The sequence below is a fragment of the Cibotium barometz genome, chromosome 24 (genome assembly GCF_041138505.1).
Source record: "Cibotium barometz isolate CiBa-2024 chromosome 24, ASM4113850v1, whole genome shotgun sequence".
NCBI lineage: Eukaryota > Viridiplantae > Streptophyta > Polypodiopsida > Cyatheales > Cibotiaceae > Cibotium > Cibotium barometz.
Genome location: NC_141069.1, coordinates 55,431,756 through 55,451,039, shown reverse-complemented (window position 1 = coordinate 55,451,039; position 19,284 = coordinate 55,431,756). Strand labels below are relative to the sequence as shown.

Below are 19,284 nucleotides of genomic sequence, written 5' to 3'. Positions count from 1 at the left end.
AAGAGAGTAATTCCAGCAAAGCAGAAGAGTTCGAAAAGGACAAGAGCAAGGCCAATGTGGCCTCTGGTGTTGTCATAGAGGAACTGTCTGACTCAGATGATGTGCTATGTGTTTTTTCTGCTAATGCACTTGATGTTCATAACTTGCATGTCACAGAACCAGATGTTATTCATGCCTTGATGTATGAATCTGATGTGCTTTCACAGACTTGGATTATTGACACGGGTGCCTCTTTTCATGTAACTCCTATCAAGGAGTGTTTTGCAACTTTCACTGCAGGCTCCCGAGGAAAGGTGTTCTTGGGGAATGATCATGCTTGCAATATTGAAGGTATGGGCACCGTGAATTTGACTTTGCAGGATGGTAGTGAGTTTGTGCTGCCAAATGTGAGGTATGTGCCTGGTTTGAAAACCAATCTCCTGTCTGTGGGCCAGCTTGATGCCTTGGGATACACGGCCATATTTGGAAATGGCACATGGAAATTGACCAAAGGCACAAGGCTGATTTCAAAAGGATGCAAGAAAGGAACATTATATAGCCTTCATGGTCAGGCTTTGTCTGGTAAGTTTATTGCTTTTGCAGAGGTACGCTCCCACATGGAGCTTTGGCATAAGAGACTTGGCCACATGAGCCAAAAGGGTCTCTCCATTTTGTCCTCTTTGAACAAATTTGATGCAAAAGGAAGCAAGCTTGATTTTTGTAATGATTGCTTGTATGGGAAACAGAATAGGAGTTCTTACTCCTCTCGTGCCTCTCGCAAGGCTGAAAAGTTGGACTTGGTCCACTCTGATGTGTGCAGCATGCCCATTAAATCTAAAGGTGGTTCAAAGTACTTTGTGTCTTTTGTGGATGATCACTCACGAAAAGTATGGATCACTTTGTTGAAATCTAAGGATGATGCTTTTGCTGCATTTCAAAAGTTTTATGCATTTGTTCATACTCAAACAGGAGTGAAGATTAAATGCTTACGCACTGACAATGGGGGTGAGTTTGTTAGTACTAAATTTCAGAAATTTTGTGATGATAATGGCATTAAGAGGGAACTTACACCCCCCTATAGCCCCTCTTCAAATGGTGTGGCTGAAAGGTATAATCGTACACTGTGTGAAAGAATTCGATGCATGCTGTCCACAGCTAATCTCTCTCAGGATTTTTGGGGAGAAGCCTTGAAAACTGCAGCTCATGTTTGCAATCGATCTCCACACACAGCTTTGAAAGGTGGAATCCCTGAGGAGGTTTGGTCTGGCAAACCGTCCTCATATGCCCACTTACGCATCTTTGGTTGTGATGCATATGTGCATATCCGCAAGGAAGACCGGAACAAGCTTGATGCTAAGTCCGAGAAGGGCACCTTCGTTGGCTACGGTGATGAAGGTGAGATGGGCTACCGTGTGTGGTTGCCATCAACCAACAAAGTGGTTCGCAGCCGGGATGTTGTATTTTATGAGGCAAAGCTGCTCCGTAATGTTTGTGCCTCTCATGGTGATCAGAAAAAGGTCAAATTTCAGCAAGGGCAGCCACCCATTGATGCTGAAAATGAGCCCCAGGATGCTTCACAAAGGGCTGAAGATAATGAGTCCGTGATATTTGAGCCAGAAGAGGTTGGACAGCCGCTTCATGCTCCTGGAGGTGTAGGGCAGCAACCCCTATATGCTGAAAATCAGGCTGTTCGTGAAAACCCGCAGCCTTTTGATGCTGAAATTATGATTCCTCCCGATATTGACCCCCAACCAGCCAATGATCATTGGGTACGGAGGTCTACTCGCTTTCGGAGGGAACCTCAGCGTTTTGATCCCTCTTTGCAACATGTTTTGCTTACAGATGAGGGTGAGCCTCTTACTTTCAAAGAGGCTAAGTCTTGTGAACTCCGAAACAAGTGGGAGCATGCTATGCAGGAGGAGATTAAGTCTCTACATGCAAATGACACTTGGGACTTGGTTGAGTTGCCCAAAGGAAGGAAGGCTATTCCTAACAAGTGGGTGTACAAAGTCAAGACAGTTGACGGCCAGCCTAAGTATAAAGCCCGCCTTGTTGCTAAGGGCTATGCTCAGAAGGAAGGGATTGATTTTCAGGAGGTCTTTTCTCCTGTGGTCAAAATGACCACCCTTCGTGTTTTGTTTGCTCTCACTGCTGTTTTGGATTTAGAACTGTATCAGATGGATGTAAAGACAGCTTTCTTACATGGTGATTTAGATGAAGAGCTGTATATGAAGCAGCCTGAAGGCTTTGTCATTCCTGGCAAAGAACATCTGGTTTGTAAGCTGAAGCGTAGTCTCTATGGGCTGAAACAAGCCCCGAGGCAGTGGTACAAAAAGTTTGATGCTTTCATGCTTAACCAAAAGTTTAATCGTAGCCATGCAGATCATTGCTTGTACACTAAAACTGATGCAGATGGCAGCCCAGTGATACTTGTGCTGTATGTTGATGACATGCTTCTTACAGGGAAGAATAAGAGCATTTTGGAAGCTCTTAAGGACCAGCTGAAGTCAGCTTTTGCTATGAAGGACTTGGGTTCAGCTGAACATATTTTGGGTCTTCGGATTAGACGGGACAGAGCACAGAAGTTGCTTTTCCTCTCACAGGAGAAGTATATCCAGAAAGTCCTTGATAGATTTAACATGGCTGATTCTAAGCCTTTGGGTGCTCCATTGCAGCCCTATGTTAAACTATCCAAGGATGATTGCCCAAAAGATGATGCAGCCAGTACTATGCGTGGGATCCCTTATGCTTCTGCTTGTGGATCTCTTATGTATGCTATGGTTGCTACACGGCCAGACATTGCTCATTCAGTGGGAGTAGTCAGTCGTTTTATGTCCAACCCTGGCAAAGCACATTGGGATGCTATAAAGTCTATTTTGAGGTACTTGAAGGGGACACAGAAGAAATGCCTTATGTATGGTAAAGGTCCACTTGAGGTGCAGGGTTATTGTGATTCAGACATGGCAGGTGATTCTGATACCCGCAAGTCTACTAGTGGGTACATCTATACTCTTGCAGGTGGTGCTGTTTCTTGGTGCTCTAGACTCCAGAGGATAGTAGCACTTTCTACTACTGAGGCCGAGTACATCTCCGTCACAGAGGCTTCTAAGGAGGCCATTTGGTTAGCACGCCTTGTCACGGAGTTTGGATTGCCAGAGAGGGCTCCGGTCCTTGGTTGTGATAGCCAGAGTGCCATATACCTGGCTAAGAATGCCATGTTTCATGCTCGTACCAAACACATTGATGTACGGTACCACTTCATCAGACAGGTGCTAGATGATGGTTTGGTCAGTTTGGTCAAGATTGGCACTCATGAGAACCCTGCAGATGCTCTCACCAAAAGTTTGCCAAAAGCACAGCTTGATATGTGTCTACAGCGGGTGGGAGTTACATAGCTTAGAGGAGCTTCACTGGCCCTTTAAGTGGGAGGTTGTTGGGTATAAAGTCCCAGTTTCGCCTCCGGACCTTGATCATCGCGTAGCTCTTTTCGAGAGCTTCGCGGCCATATATTTACTTGTACATTTGGCCCCCATTTGGGCCTTGTAACGGCATTCTTTGTATTTGGTCCGCCGGGCGCCCCATAAGTTGGGCGCCCGCCCATACCCTTGTATCACTATAAATACGAGGTCTCCCTTGAGCCTCAATAAGACATTCAAGATATTCTTGAGCATTGTGTGAGTTCTCTCTCTCTCACTCTCACTCTTCTCTATCTCCTCTGCACTTCCTTGGCTAAAGCTCTTGTGTTTGAGTCATTCTCCTCCAACAGTTTGTTGGTGGTGTCCCACAGAGCCAGAGGGGATGGCAGCCCTATGAGCCAGATAGGTTCTCGGGCAATGGTCCCAAGGGAGGTTTACCCTCCAAGGGTGATGTGAGAGTGCCAGACTCATTTCTCACGAATGAAGACCAAGACAATGTTCAGAGTCAGGGCAGGAATGGATTGTAGACTAGATGGAAAACAGATGCATAGATCTTAGTCTGTGACAGAGTGGTTTGGAGACCGGGCCGGGCTTTCAGAGAAAAGGGTTGCCAGGGATGGATGGATGACAGAGGGATTTCGGGAAAAGATTGCGATGATGACAGTCATCCAAGACCAGGTTGGAATCCCGTCATCAAGTTTAGCAGAGGGGGATGTCATGTGCATGATAAATGCCATGGACATTCTCAAGTGCTGGTCCAAAAGAGGCAGCCAGATAAAGAGTATGAACCAGATAGAGTTAGGATTTGAGCACAAGATACAAAAGAGGACAAGTGTGGACTCAGAGCAAGGCCTGGAAGGCATGAAGAGGGTGTCTTGACAGTGCGTTACAAGCAAAGATAAGTTGTCAACTGCTCACAGAACTGGTCAGCTGAACCAGAGGACAGGGTGGTAGCAAGCGCATCATGATCAAGGAGGAATATCCAGTCGGGCAGCGCTGAAGGGGTATTTAATGCATAGATTATTGGCCGACCAGCAGTCGGCCAGTATACCAAGTATCCCAAAATACTACAAAAGCCCAAGAGTGCTCATAGATTGATTCATTCAATCCTTTAGGGATTGGGTCCTTTAGGGTCCAAGTAGGGACCAGAATTTTGGTACTTATCACCCTTTTTATAAGACAGTCTAGGGCTGTAGCAGAGTACCCTTTTTGTACTATATGAATATAGTGAATTTCCAGCACATCTCTCTCTCTCTCTACTCTCTCTCCATATCTGCGTTTTGCATCAGCATGTTTCCAGGAGTGTTTAGGGCTGAAAGAAGACTCCCAGAGCTTCCGCGTGTTACATGTGTGTTGGGCACTTTGCCCTAGGCCTTTTAGTACTCACTTGTACTTTCATTTTCATATCATTATTGAGTACATCTTTTCCAACACTCTTGAGCTTCACTCGTTTTCTCTCTCTTGCAGCTGTGTGTGTGTGTCTGTGTGTAGGCTTCTCCCCCCACACCCAACAAGGTCGTCAACCTCTGCATAGCTTGGTGGCTCTATCTAGTGCCACTCCTCTCGGTCGGGCTCCTACATCAGCCTGGGGTCCAGGTAGGGTGGGAGTTGCACTAGAGAGTGTTCACACCACTAAAGACACTCGACCACTAACTCTGAAATACCCAAAAGTAGCATCGTGATAAGCGCTAGGTTGAGCCGAAAAAGCAAACCACTGGCTTGTGAAAGTAAGAAGCTCAATAATTCGCAACACAAGTGGACAGCTCATGAGCTTGACTTGTTATACAACTTGTATGGAGCTGGGTTCAAGGTATACACAAATCACGATACACTCCAGTATTTTGGCAACCAACCGGATTTGAGAGATTGCTAGGCATCCTGGACCAAGTTGATGCAATTTGAAATGGAAATCTTGTATCCCCATGGAAAAGAAAATGTTGTTGCAGAGACATTATCTCAAATAATGTACTAGATAAGTTTCAATATAATTGAGAATGAGACCATTCAAAAAATATGTGAATCTCAAAGCATGGATCTGTATATTCAGTCAATATAAAATAAGACTAGCCAAGTTGATGAGAGGTCAAGTCCAACAAAGTCATCATTTGGTAAACATAAATTTACTATTGAGAATGGAATTCTACAAATCCGCAGGATTTGTGTTTTGCACTCGAAAGATCTGAGTAACTCTAATCAAATGCTAAGCACAAAAGCTTATGGAGGCAGTTGACCCTCTAAGCACAAAAGCCGAATATTCATTGTTCACACATCATCGTCTGAAATGTTTTACGCATCTTTTATCAAGTTTTTTGACATGTTCTACTTTGGCCTCATTGGCCGTTTTCTGCCTGACCCTTAACAACATGCAAACGAGAACGAAAACTACTAGTTGTTTCCAAAAGCAAAAAAAGAACTACTGAATTAAAACAAAGAAAAAGTAGCATCAAAGGCTTACCTTGAGATGTTCAGGAATCACATATAAATCATCTTCAACCGGCTTGCTTTCTTCTGTTTTGATGCCTAAATCTCTGCCCCGTTTCTTAGCCAGCTCTAGCTCAACATATGTCAGCCTGCCCATCTTACAAATGTCAGGATCCTGAAGTGTCAGCGCTATCTATGCCTTGTAAAACCATTAAGATTAGCATGGTGTTTTCAAATCATGATGCTTGCATCCTAAAATGAAATGGCATGCATTGTCAAGAAGACAGAAGCAAGTAGAAACACCAAATCAAGCTGATGCACACCCCCCCTCCTGCTAAAGCACTGCTCCCAGCCATACCCCCCCCCCCCCCACCCACCCCTCACCCCCCAAAAAAAAGGGGAAAAAAAAAACCTTTCCCTCCCCAAAATAAAAAAAGTACCTTCATTCCTCACCCTCCTCCCTCGCTTTTCTTTTGCCTCCAGCCACTGTCATCTTCCACCGTCTAGCTTTCCCTTCCCACTGCCCTTCTCCCTTGTAGTCTGACCAGCCCAGCCCCTCTTACCTCTACTTTCTTTGTTTGGCATTTTAATGCAAACAGCACATGTAAATAGTAATAAACTAGAAAAGAACACTTGCACAAACACACTAATCTACCCTATACATGACCCTAGGAGCCATGAAACATGAATCTAAGGCCTGACGTGTAGGAGATATTCACATTAGTAGTGGAGTTGTATGTAGGGGTTATTGTGCTAGGACATTAGGCTTTTATTACCACACACATTTGGATGGTTTATAACCTTAGTAGCACCTCCCTTTATTATAGGGACACATGGCACATGTTAGTTGGACCCTTTTAGCCCCTTGTATTAAGGGGCCCTTTACTTTTGTTAATGAGCATTCTCTCTCACCTCCTTACGTGAAAGCTCTTCCACCACCAACCTGCTTTTGTGTCACTATTGTGTGTTGCTCTTCTCATTTCATGCCTTCCATTGCTCGCCTGCTATCTAACATTTGGTATCAGATCTAGTGAACTCTACGACTATAGTGCTGTTGAGTGTGCTGCCACTCGGGACAGCAGCCCTCTCTTCTCTTCACCACCCCTCAGGTACGCACCACCCTTGTCACCAGAGCCTGCACCCTTCACGTAAGCAGCACCCTTGTCACCAGAGCTTGCACCACTACACCACTCAGGACGGCAGCTCTCTCTGCTCTTCATCTACCACCTCAGGTAGAGCCTGCATCACCTCATCTTCCACTGCCACTACCACCTCGGAGTGCCTCTGCATCCACCGGCACGAGCCTTTGACACCGACCACCTCTCAGAGTGCTTTGCCTCACATTGACCCGAGCCTTCGTCGTCATCGACCGTGCTTCAGCTCCGATATCATCTTTGCTTCTGCACTGGTTTTTCTACTCAAAATCACCTCACATCAGAGGGCTCTTGTACATATGTTCATTCACCATTATATATAGACTACCCACCTATTTCATGCTGTGTTGTTTTGTTGTGATCTCTCATACATCTGGTCCTTTCGTCCTTTTGTCCTCACACATCCCCGTGGTGTGCTCGGCATAAAAGATCTCGTGCCTCGACATCGACTTCGACTTGGGTTTCTACACCAACATATTTGTTTGCTTTTGTATTCATTGTGTAACTATTTGACCCTCCTAGCTCTTTTCACATGATGGAACCCTTGCCCAGACACCGGACAGGTTGATGAAAGCTTGGGAACAGGGACCATGAAGTTGGCACAAGGAAAAGCACTAGTTTTGGTCAAAAAAAAAAGTAGGAAAAAACAAAAAAGTCAAACTGGGTTGACCACGAGCCAGGGACACCATTGGCAAGCCGGATCAAAAAGCTAAAAGCCGCTTTTCCAAAAAGCAACTCTAGGGCCAAAAAGCAAGGCCCTAAAGCTAGAAAAGCAAAACTCAAGAACTTTGATTAAAGATGAGTAATATTTTTATAATTTAAAAAGACAAGCAAAAAGAGAAAGCAAAGCAAAAAGCATCGCTTTTTGCAAAAAGCAAGGCCCTCCCACAAGTATAAAAGAAGCTCAAGTCCCTCTTGAAGATCATCAAGCGTGTGGAGACTTTCCACAGCAAGAAGACCCTCTTCATCGACTTCATTCTCATCACCCTCTCCACCCGCCAGTCGGTTGGGCTACACCACCATCGCCACCGGCCTCTTCCACTTGCACCGCCGCCGGTCAGCCACCTGCGGCCGTCCTGCACCTGCCTCAGCCGTCTACGAACGCTGGCCTGTGCCCATCTCAATTGGCTGCGCCACCCTCCCCAGTCTCTACCAACTACCTATGCCACCTGCTCGGCCAGCCTACGCCACCTGCTCGGCCAGCCTGCACCACCGCCTGTATCGCCAACCAAACAACGCCAACGCCTCCTCTTCATCACCTGCGCTACCTGCGCCATCTCAGCACTTCCTCACAAAATTGCTTTTCGCCGCCTAACATCAACAATACCGACTGCTTTGAGCTATCTTCAGAGTTGTCGACTATAGACTTGACTTGGGATTTCTAAAACTTGGATTTGGATATTGAATTTGGTACTAGCCCGGTGAGAGATTTCTTGTGGGCCATCCTCGTTGTCTGCTCGGCATCAGAGATCTTGTGCCTCAACATTGACTTCGACCCAGATTTCTACATCAACATATTTGTTTTATTTTGTATTCATTGATTGTATTGGTCCTGGCTTGATAAGCTTGTGGATTGTTCTTGAATAAATTCCTGAAAGGGGGCGGGGCCCGTTCTCAGTCACATGAAAACCTGTTTCTAGAGTGAGAAACCCCAAAACGCAAGAAACGTTTCGAAACGTTTCGAAAACTCCTGATTTTTTTGGTTTCTCAAAAAGAAATTGTTTCTCAAAGTTAAAAATTTCTATTTTTTGGAACTTTAGCAATGCAAAATTATATAGAAAAATATCCGAAACATTTCTGGTGACTATGGGACGACTGTTCCTTGCTCAGTGTGTGTGTACTGTGCAAAGCTCCCTAAACCTTTTGGTCTCATAGGTCATTTTGGCCTTTTGTAGACGTTAATACGACTTTCCTTCTTTCTCCCTCTCTCTATCTCTATCTCTTGGATACGTGGTGGAATCTGTCAAGGCACGCCTCGGTGGGCTTACCATAGCATCAGAGCAGGATTTCTCTTGAGGAAATCTTTCTTGGGGTGACAGAGCCATGTCAAGAGTAGAGGGAGACCAAGGGCCTAATGAAGGGAACAACTATGAGGCCGATCCAGGACGCACTTCAAGACACGAATCAAGGCCGTTAATCCATTTCTCATGAGACCGCAGCCACGACGTCAACAAAGTACCAAGATTTTCAAGAACAAAGCTATTAATCAAAGATAAGGCATACATATGTTGCCAGATGAGCAGATGACACCACAGATACGGGGAAAGACCAGATGCACAAGCTCACCAAATGGGGCTAGTACCTAGAACATATGCAACACTTGTATTCTGTAGTTGAGGACAACTGCGATATAATTGGGAGGAAATGCTTGGCCCTCCTAGCTCTTTTCACATCATGGAACCCTCGCCCGAACACTGGACAGGTTGATGAAAGCATGGGAATAGGGACCATGAAGTTGGAACAAGGAAAAGGACCAGTTTTGTTTTTAAAGAAAAGCAAGAAAAAGCAAAAAGTCAAACTAGGTTGACCACGAGCCAAGGGCACCATTGGCAAGAGGAGACTGACCCGGATCAAAAAGCTAAAGGCCGCTTTTCCAAAAAGCAACTCTAGGGCCAAAAAGCAAGGCCCTGAAGCTAGAAAAGCAAGACTCAAGAACTTTGATTAAAGATGAGTAATATTTTTATAATTTAAAAAGACAAGCAAAAAGAGAAAGCAAAGCAAAAAGCATCGCCCTTGGCAAAAAGCAAGGCCCTCCCACAAGTATAAAAGAAGCTTGAGTCCCTCTTGAAGATCATCAAGCATGTGGAGACTTTCAAGAGCAAGAAGACCCTCTTCATCGACTTCATTCTCTCCACCCACCAGTCGGCTAGGCTGCACCACCATCACCGCCAGCCTCTTCCACTTGTGCCACCGCCAATCAGCCACCTGTCGTCGACCTGTGCCCATCTCAGCTATCTGTCGTCGGCTTGTGCCCGTCTCAGCTGTCTGCCGCCAACCTGTGCCGTGATAAGACCGTGGATGGTTCCTGAATAAATTCTTGAAAGAGGGCAGGGCCTGTTCCCCGCTCAGTGTGTGTGTACTGTGCAAAGCTCCATAAACCCCTCTCTCTCTCCCTCTCCCTCTCTCTATCTCTTGGATACGCGGTTGAATCTGTCACTACACGCCCTGATGGGCTTACACATTGGTTGTATTGATCCTGGCTTGCAAGCCCGTGGATTGTTCCTGAATAACTTCATGAAAGGGGACGGGGCCTATTCCCCGCTCAGTGTGTATGTACTGTGCAAAGTTCCCTGAACCCTTCTCTCTCTCCCTCCTCTACCTTCACTCTCTATCTCATCTCACTATATTTCTATCTCTTGGATACGTGGTGGAATCTGTCATGGCACGCCCCACTAGGCTTACAGTGATATCAGAGCAAGATTTCCTTCAAGGAATCTTTCTTGGGGTGTTGCAGAAGGATCTAGAGCCCAAATCCACTTCTTGTGGAAACAGGGAGGCTATCCCTAGGCCCGCTCTCTCGGATGCAACATCTTCAGGTCAAGTAAGGGAAAGGAAGGCAAAGGAGCCTTCATCAACAGGCAAAGTTGACTTCAAGCCGGGAGAAAAAAGTGTCAAGTTCGATGCTTTTTATGGAAAGCGGGACACTCAAAAAGCTTTATCTTTTGTCAAGCAATTCGATGCCGCTTTTGGAGGAGAGGACTTCTCCGAAAAATTCAAACTTCGTATGGTTCGCATGATGCACTTGAAGGATGCCACCTTGAATTGGAGGCTAAAAGTGGTACAAGAAGGGACTCAGCCAAAGACATCTACCAACTTTAAGGTTATGTTCAACAAGAAATTTCTACCCGCAAATTTTTAAGCAGATGTCCAAAAGAATGGGATGAGGTAAGACAGAAAGTCGGTGAGAATGTGACATCTTACCTTAACAACTTTTCAGTTGTTTCTTTCAAGTTTACTTCATATACTCCTATTCCACCGCTAATGGCAATGCGTAAGTTTATGAATGGGCTACAACCCAAGCTTATGCAAGCAATGTATATGGCTAGACCGAAAACTTTGTAGGAAGCTCAAGACAAAGCTTTACAAGCCGAGGCTTTGTACATGCCTTGGATGGACGGCAAGACAAAGAAAGACAATCAGGATCCACCTCAAAAGAAGAAGTTCAAAGACTCATCCCCATCAAGAGCCGAGACTCAAGAGAAGAAGGATATGAGTGGGGACAAATCTCCACTCCTCTGAAGAAAATTTTCCCTCGAGCAACATGAAGAATATGCCAAAGAAGGGAAGTGTTTTCAATGTGGAAAGAAGGGACAAATCAAAATAGAAAGGACATGGACGACCCAAAGAGATGGGCTACGCAAGTTTCTAGAAGAATTGAAGGCGGCGATGGGGCTTCAAGAGGCACAATGGAGAAGATTTCAAGGACTCTCCATACAAGGTATGGCTAGAGTACCCACCAGAGAGAGGAGAGCCACAGACTGCAGTGGAGTGGTGCAGGTCTGTCTATTTGTTGATGGTTGCAGGCTAGTGTTTGCCCCTTTTTTCAAGTTTGCAAAGATGAGAGACAACACTTGGTTGATTGTCCCGACAAGCCAACGCAAGAAGCCAGACAGATCAAAAGATCATCAGATTGACATCCTACTAGGAAGTTTGTCAAGAGGAGATTGCATTTGAGCAGTCTTGTACCATGAGGGCCATGTTGTGGCATGTGAAAGTCTTCGAGGAGGATTCCAAGGATTGTAATGGAACAGATTGTAGAATGGAAATTTTGTGACCTTTCTTGTTATCAAGGAAGATTCTTTTATGAAGTAAACCCATTTATATATAACAAAGGACTTGAAGCCAAAAGTGACTACAACTCAGGAGAAGCTACTACTACTGGCCTAGCAGAAAGAACATTAAGTTTTATGTTCAAGAATGTTTGGTTTATCAAAAGATCAAGTTTGATCGACAAAAGCCAGTAGGAAAATTGCACCCATTGAATGTTCCATGGGAAAGTAGTGCTATGGATTTATCTTTGGATTACCAAAGTCAAGAAATAGGAATGATGGTATACGGACCTTTCTCAGGATAACAAGAAGATCAACCATGTATGTCATCGGTTGGACCTTTTAGATCATTGGAGGATATATAATGCCTTCCATGAAAGTTTATGGAAACCATACATAGGATTACCACCAGAGGAGCCTGTATTGGAGGATCCACCAGGGGTGGAACAGCCAAAAAAAGAGGAAAGACAGTGGTCAGAAAATTCCTCTTGGAATTCGAGAATTATTATTGGATACAAAATGGATGCCAGAAGAGTACTTCAAGGCCTATCCAGAGATACTTCAAGCTTATGAGGAACCGGTTGGTCCAAATATAAATTTGAAGTACAGGCATAGACGTCTTGCGATCGAGACAGATTCAAGAGGGAGGAATTGTACCTTTAGCCCTCTTCATTGTATATATATTGGAATGGAATTGATCATTATTTGGCTTATATAATGGTTTTTTGGACATGCTCTAGTTTGGGTGGCAACGATGCCAGATAGCCCAAGGAGCAAGATTTGTATTTGGGTGGCAACGATGCTAGATGACCCATTGGACGACAACGATGCCAGATATTTGGACTTCATAGTCAGGCGGTCATTGCAACCAAATAGCCCAGATGACTATATTGGACTTCACACTCGAGCGGTCATTGCGACCAGATTTCATAGTCAAGCGGTCAATGAGAACAGATAGCCCAAATAACTATTAATGAACTCTCGGGCGGTCCTAGTGACCAGATGGCCTTGAGGATAGACTAAGCAGTTTCCCTCAGGAGCCAGATAGCTCAGCATCGTTTCCAATGAAATCAGACAGGACAATCCATGAACAGGAGGATCATTACTTGTGAACTCCATACTGATGTATGTTTGAATTTCTTTGGCTTTGTGTGTTGTTTTTTATGTGTGAACAATGCTTCGATTTATGACATGTGATAGTCCACTGGGCTCCAAACTACTTGGCCAGTACCTAGAATACCCAATAGACGCAAATGATGCATACTTGTCCTGTCTATTTTTATACACCAGGGCCTTTGTTGTGGGTGTGCCCGCCCTTATGAGGTGTTTTATCATTTTTCCTCACTCCCTACATTTTCCCCCTATTTTTTCCCATTTTTCCGTGGTGTGGATGGATGCCAGATGTTGGCAGGAGTCTCTGGTGGCTGGCCGACTGCCCATGCAGCAGTCGTGTGGCTGGCCGACTGCCTAATCAGTAGTCGTGGAGTTTTCTCTGCTGGCCGACTGCTTCATGCAGTCGTGGAGGCATTTACTGCTGGCCGACTGCTTTCTGCAATCGTGGAGAGCCTCTAGAGCAGGCCGACTGCATGCATGTGGCATATAAATAGGCCCCATGCTCCCCACCACTTTTGTATCATTCCTCGGGATCTTCTTGTGTATATAGAGCAGAGTTACACGCCTCTATCTCTCTCTCTCTTGTGCTGTGATTTTCTACACTGCGTTTTGCTCTTGTGTTCCCAGATCTGGTCAACATCTCCACTGTGTATTCTGACATGGTATCAGAGCCCTGGGCTCTAGATAGTTCTTTGTGTGAGCAAGAGGGGGACTGTTGTGTGGCTGATTGGTGGACCGTACGGGACTGTTCGGGAAGAGGAGAAGCAAGAGGACGGCGGGCTGATTTGCTGGACAGCCACTTGCAAGTGTTAGTCTTCTTTGTTCCCACCCACCAACCCTTTTCAGAGTACATCCCCGCAATGGCAGATCTGTTTGAGATGGTCGAGAGGCATGTGAAGATCCCGACACTCCCCACATTTCTGTTGTCAGTGCATCAGGTTTGCAAGACTGGCGTACGGGTGGAGTTTGATGAGCATTTTGTTGCTCTCCGGGACAAAGCAACAGACCAAGTGGTTTGGGAAGGCGGAGTGGAGAATGGAGTTTACAAGCTTTCAGCACTCTCTCTCCCAGGTCCTCAGGTTTGTGATGAGTGGCAGTCTGGTGATGGCCACTTAAGTGTGGATACGCTGCAGGTGCAGGCTTTCCGGGACCAGATGGTGGATAGCTTGCCAGTAGATGGCAGCAATTGGCAGGAACTCTCCAGTACTGATGTTGGTGGTTCTTGTGTTCGTCAGTCAGAGGAAACTGAACAGGTCACTTATGCTCTGATGTCTCGTCGTATTCGGGACAAAGAACCTCCAGTAGATGAGGATGTTCTTTCCACGGGGACCTTCCGGAAAGCCAGGCAGGTGGCAGTTGATTACTTGCAAAAGGAGGTGCATACTCCAGGCTTTGTGGTTCCGGATTCAGAGGGGGTGGTTGACAGGTTTCAGAAGGCCTGGCATGGTCTTCATCAGGTTTCTAGGACTTGTTTTTGCACCGTAACAGGTGTAGATCCTTGTGAGCAGTGTGATGCCTCTTTGACTCAGAAGCACAATGGTTCATTGATCTGGTTGATGGACACCAGTTTGGACGGGAGCTTCCTGATGAGGCAGTTGAGCTCATGGTTGCGGATGACTCTTTGGGAGGCAGGATTGCGTTTCCTGTGGTTTCTGCGGCATGCGAAGGATCATGGACTCTTGTACACAGGAGGGGGGTTGTTGGATGGAGTCTGACTCCATGGTTGGAGTGACTCAGTTTGGGAAGGAGATCCGGACACGAGGAGATCTACTTCAGGCCCAAGAGCAGTTTTACGAAGCAATAAGAGGCAGTCATCTTTTGCCTTGTCGCGGACAGAGGCAGAGTACCGGGCTCCTTATGATGCTGCTTGTGAGGTGGTGAGGATGCAGAGGTTGCATTGCAGGTTTGGGCTTCCACTGGAGGAACCCATGGTCATCCAGAGGCACTTTGTTTGTGAACAGATCGTTGCTGATGACATCTTGCTAGAGTTCTGTTCGACGGAGGACAGTACGGTGGACCTCTTCACGAAGTCGCTATCTCAGGATTTGCTCAGGCGGCACCCCAGCTCCCTGTGGTTGGTTTCACAGCCAGGAGTTGAGAGGGGGTGTTAGAAGTCATCTCCTGTCTATTTTTATACACCATGGCCTTTGTTGTGGGTGTGCCGGCCCTTATGAGGTGTTTTATCATTTTTCCTCACTCCCCGCATTTTTCCCCTATTTTTTTCCATTTTTCCGTGGTGTGGATGGATGCCAGATGTTGGCAGGAGTCTCTAGTGGCTGGCCAACTGCCCATTCAACAGTCGTGTGGCTGGCCGACTGCCTAATCAGTAGTCGTGGAGTTTTCTCTGCTGGCCGACTGCTTCATGCAATCGTGGAGGCATTTACTGCTGGCCGACTGCTTTATGCAGTGGTGGAGAGCCTCTAGAGCAGGCCGACTGCATGCATGGGGCAAATATAAATATGCCTCATGCTCCCCACCACTTTTGTATCATTCCTCGGGATATTCTTGTGTATATAGAGCAGAGTTACACGCCTCTATCTCTCTCTCTCTTGTGCTGTGATTTTCTGCACTGCGTTTTGCTCTTGTGTTCCCAGATCTGGTCAACATCTCCGCTGCGTATTCTGACAGAAGTACCATCAAGAACAAAGCCATTGGTCAAAGATAAGGCATAGAGATGTTGTCAAATGAGCAAATGACACCACAGACATGGGGAAAGACCAAATGCACAAGCTCACCAGACAGGGCTAGTACTGGGAACATATGTATATACTTGCAACATATGGATATGCTTGAAACCCTTGCATTCCGTAGTTGAGGACAACTTCGATATAAGAGGAAGGGAATGTAACTATTTGGCCATCCTAGCTCTATTTCACATGATGGAACCCTTGCCCGAACACCAGATAGGTGGAAGAAGGCATGGAGAAGGAAAAGCACTAGTTTTGGTCAAAAAGCAAAGAAAATAAAAAAGTCAAACTGCGTTGACCGCGAGCCGGGAGCACCACTGGCAAGGGGAGACTGAACCGGACCAAAAAAGTAAAAATCTGCTTTCTTAAAAAGCAGCTCTAGGGCCAAAAAGCAAGGCCCTAAAGTTAGAAAAGCAAAGCTAAAGAACTTTGACAAAAAGTCAAGTAATATTTTTTATTATTAAAAAGCAAAAGCATGGATAAGCTTTTGGCAAAAAGCAGGACTCTCCTCAAGTATAAAAAGGCTTGAACCTCTCTTGTAGCACCATCATCAAGATCATTGAAGAGTAAAGCTGTCCTTCACCCTCACAGTCAAAGCAAGACACTCATCATCATTTCCAACATCTTCATAACCCAAGTGTGGGGATATTTCTCCATCGCCACCCATCTGTGTGCTGCTGCCGATTTGGAGTTGCTGCCTCCACACCGCCTGGCCGTACTGAACAGCCACCAGCCCTCAATGCTGCCAGCGCCAGCACCAGCCCCTTTGTGCCATTTGTTGCTGTGCACCGCCCAATGCTGCTGCCATCAGCCACCTGCCAGCACTGCGGCCAGCACCACCAGCTGCTGCCAGCAGCCACCACCATCCAGCACTACTGCTGACTGTACCAGCCGCCAACACCACCTGTACCAGCCATCTGCGCCGCCTAGGCCAGCCACCTACGCTGCATGTGCTGCCAAAAGCGCTGCCTCTGCCTCTGCCTCTGCCTACTGCCAGCGCCGCCCCTGCTGACTAAGATTACCTGCTGCTGATCTCAGTGCCACCACCTTGCGCCAACAATACTGTCTGGCTGCTGCACCTATTGGTCGTCGTCAGCCATCTGAAGTGCTGCCCCATCATCTGGACCGCCTGCGCACAATTTGTTTGTGCCAGCTGCTGCCACTTGTGCCGACTACAGTGAGCCCATGTGCTTCCCAACAGCACCGCCACAGCGACCTGATAGTGCCGCCCAATTGCTGCCTGTCAAGCACCTACTACTGCTGGTTAAACTGCTCTGCAACCTTCTTGTGGAGTGTTTTCTTCCTCAGTTTGGACAACAAGACTACAAATTGATCGTCTTATTCTTCGTCATCTGCACATACCACCTGTGTATTTCGTGAACAAATTTGAGGTTTACTTGGATTTGAACTTGGATTTGGACTTAGATCTAGAATTGGATATTGCACTTGGATGTACTAGCCCGGTGAGAGATTCTTGTGGGTCATCCCCGTGGTGTGCTCGGCATTAGAGATCTCGTGCCTCGACATCGACTTTGACTTGGGTTTCTACACCGACATATTTGTTTGATTTTGTATTCATTGGTTGTATTGATCCTGGCTTGCGAACCCGTGGATTGTTCCTAAATAAATTCCTCAGAGGGGGCGGGGCCTGTTCCCCGCAAAGTGTGTGTGTACTGTGCAAAGTTTCATGAACCCTTCTCTCTCCCTCTCTCTACCTTCTCTCTCTATCTTATCTCACTATATTTCCATCTCTTGGATATGTGGTGGAATCTGTCACGACATGCCCCGTTGGGCCTACGCTACAGGTCGTTTCACATGCAGGCAAATAGTACTTTTTCTCTAGCATTGTGTTTTTAGTAGAGCAATGGGATTTTTTGCATTGTTGAGAAAGTGATGGCACAGGCACAAGATGTATTTGGGGTGCTAACCCAAGAGGATAAGTTGGATGGAGCCAACTACTCCTTATGGAGTTTTATGATCCGTAATATGTTGGTAGCCAGAACCTCGAAAAGGCAAAACACCAAAGTGGCGGATATGAGTGCCCGACTGCCAATCTCTCTAATGAGGATTTGGAGAAAGATGTTGGCAGCTTGATGTGGTAGCCGCGGCGGCCGTGGGCAGAGCTAGGCGGCGGCAGCGAGCTAAAGATGGTAGAGACGATGTTGATGATGAGCTCATTGCTCTCCACCCACTTGATGCCCAAAACAAGAGGGCTCTAGCTTCTTTTATACTTGAAGAGGGCCTCGCTTTTCGCCAAAATATTACTCAACTTTAGTCAAAAGTTCTTGTTTTTCTTTTCTAGCTTCAGGGCCTTGCTTTTTGGCCCTAGAGATGCTTTTTGGAAGAGTGACTTTTAGCTTTTCGATTCGGCTCAATCCCCTCTTTCCAATGATGCCCTTAGCTCGCGGTCAACTAAGTTTGACTTTTCTTGCTTTTTGTCCAAAACTAGTGCTTTTTCTTGTGCCGACTTCATGAATCCTGTTTCCATGCTTTCATTAATCTCTCCATGTGTCCGGGCATGTGTTCCATCATGTGAAATAGAGCTAGGAGAGTCAAATAGTTACATTCCCTCCCTCTTATGTCGCAATTGTCTCAACTATGGGCTACAAGTGTTCCAAGTACATCCATATGTTCCACGTATATCCATGTGTTCCAGGTACATCAAATACATCTATATGTTTCAAGTATTTCCCAATACTAGTCCTATCGAGTGAGCTTGTGCATCTGGTCTTTCCCCATATCTATGGTGTCATCTGCTCATCTGGCAACATCTCTATGCCTTATCTTTGACCATTGTCTTTGTTCTTGATGGTACGTCTTCATTCCCTGTCACATGTGTTAGTTAAAATAAATGCATACTTACATCCTGCGAAAACTAGACAGAAGCTAGTCAACAAACAAGTATGTATCATTCGCATCTACTGGGTGTTCCAGGTATTGGCCAGGTAGTCTAGAGCCCATGGGACTATCACATGCCATAGATCCAAGCATTGTCCACACATCAAAAACAGCACACAAAGTCAAAGAAATTCAAACATACATCAGTATGCAATGCACAAGTAATGATCCTCCTGTTCATGAATTGTCTTGTTTGGTTTCATCGGAAACCGTGCTGAGCTATCTGGCTCCCGAGGAAAACCGCTCAGACTATCGCTCAAGGCCATCTGGTCACTAGGACCGCCCGAGAATTCATCAATAGTCATCTGGGCCATATGGTCGCATATGAAATCCAATACAGTCATCTGGGCCATCTGGTCGCAACAATGAACGCCCGATTGTGAAATCCAATACAGTCATCTGGGCCATCGGGTCGCAAAATGACCACCCGACTATTAAGTCCAAGATATCTGGCATCATTGCCGTCCAACGGGTCATCTCGCATCGTTGCCTCCCATATACAAATCTCATTCTGGCATCGTTGCCATCAATGGATCATCTGGCATCGTTGCCACCCAAATACAAATCTTGCTCTTAGGCGTTGCCACCCAAACTCGAGCGTGTCCAAGTAACCATTATAAGCAGAATAATGGTCGATTCCAATCCAATATATATACAATGAAGAGGGCTAGATACACAATCCCTCCCTTTTGAATCAGTCCATATCTGGCTTCAAATACATCTAGACCAATCACTTCCTCATAAGCTCGAAGTATATCTTGATAATCCTTGAAGTACTTCGCTGGCATCCATTTGGCATCCAATAACGAATAATTCTCAAATTCCAAGAGAAACTTTCTAACAGCTG

The 19,284-nt window shown here is 46.0% G+C and overlaps 1 protein-coding gene across 1 annotated transcript in view; it reads right to left on the bottom strand.

The window, feature by feature from the left end:
- Positions 1-19,284, bottom strand: part of LOC147625463 (integrator complex subunit-like protein) — a 146,472-nt gene that overhangs the window by 85,249 nt on the left and 41,939 nt on the right. The window contains exon 4 of the mRNA XM_086818801.1: positions 5,851-5,965. Coding sequence (XP_086674927.1) covers positions 5,851-5,965 — 115 coding nt within the window. The remainder of the gene's footprint in view (positions 1-5,850; positions 5,966-19,284) is intronic.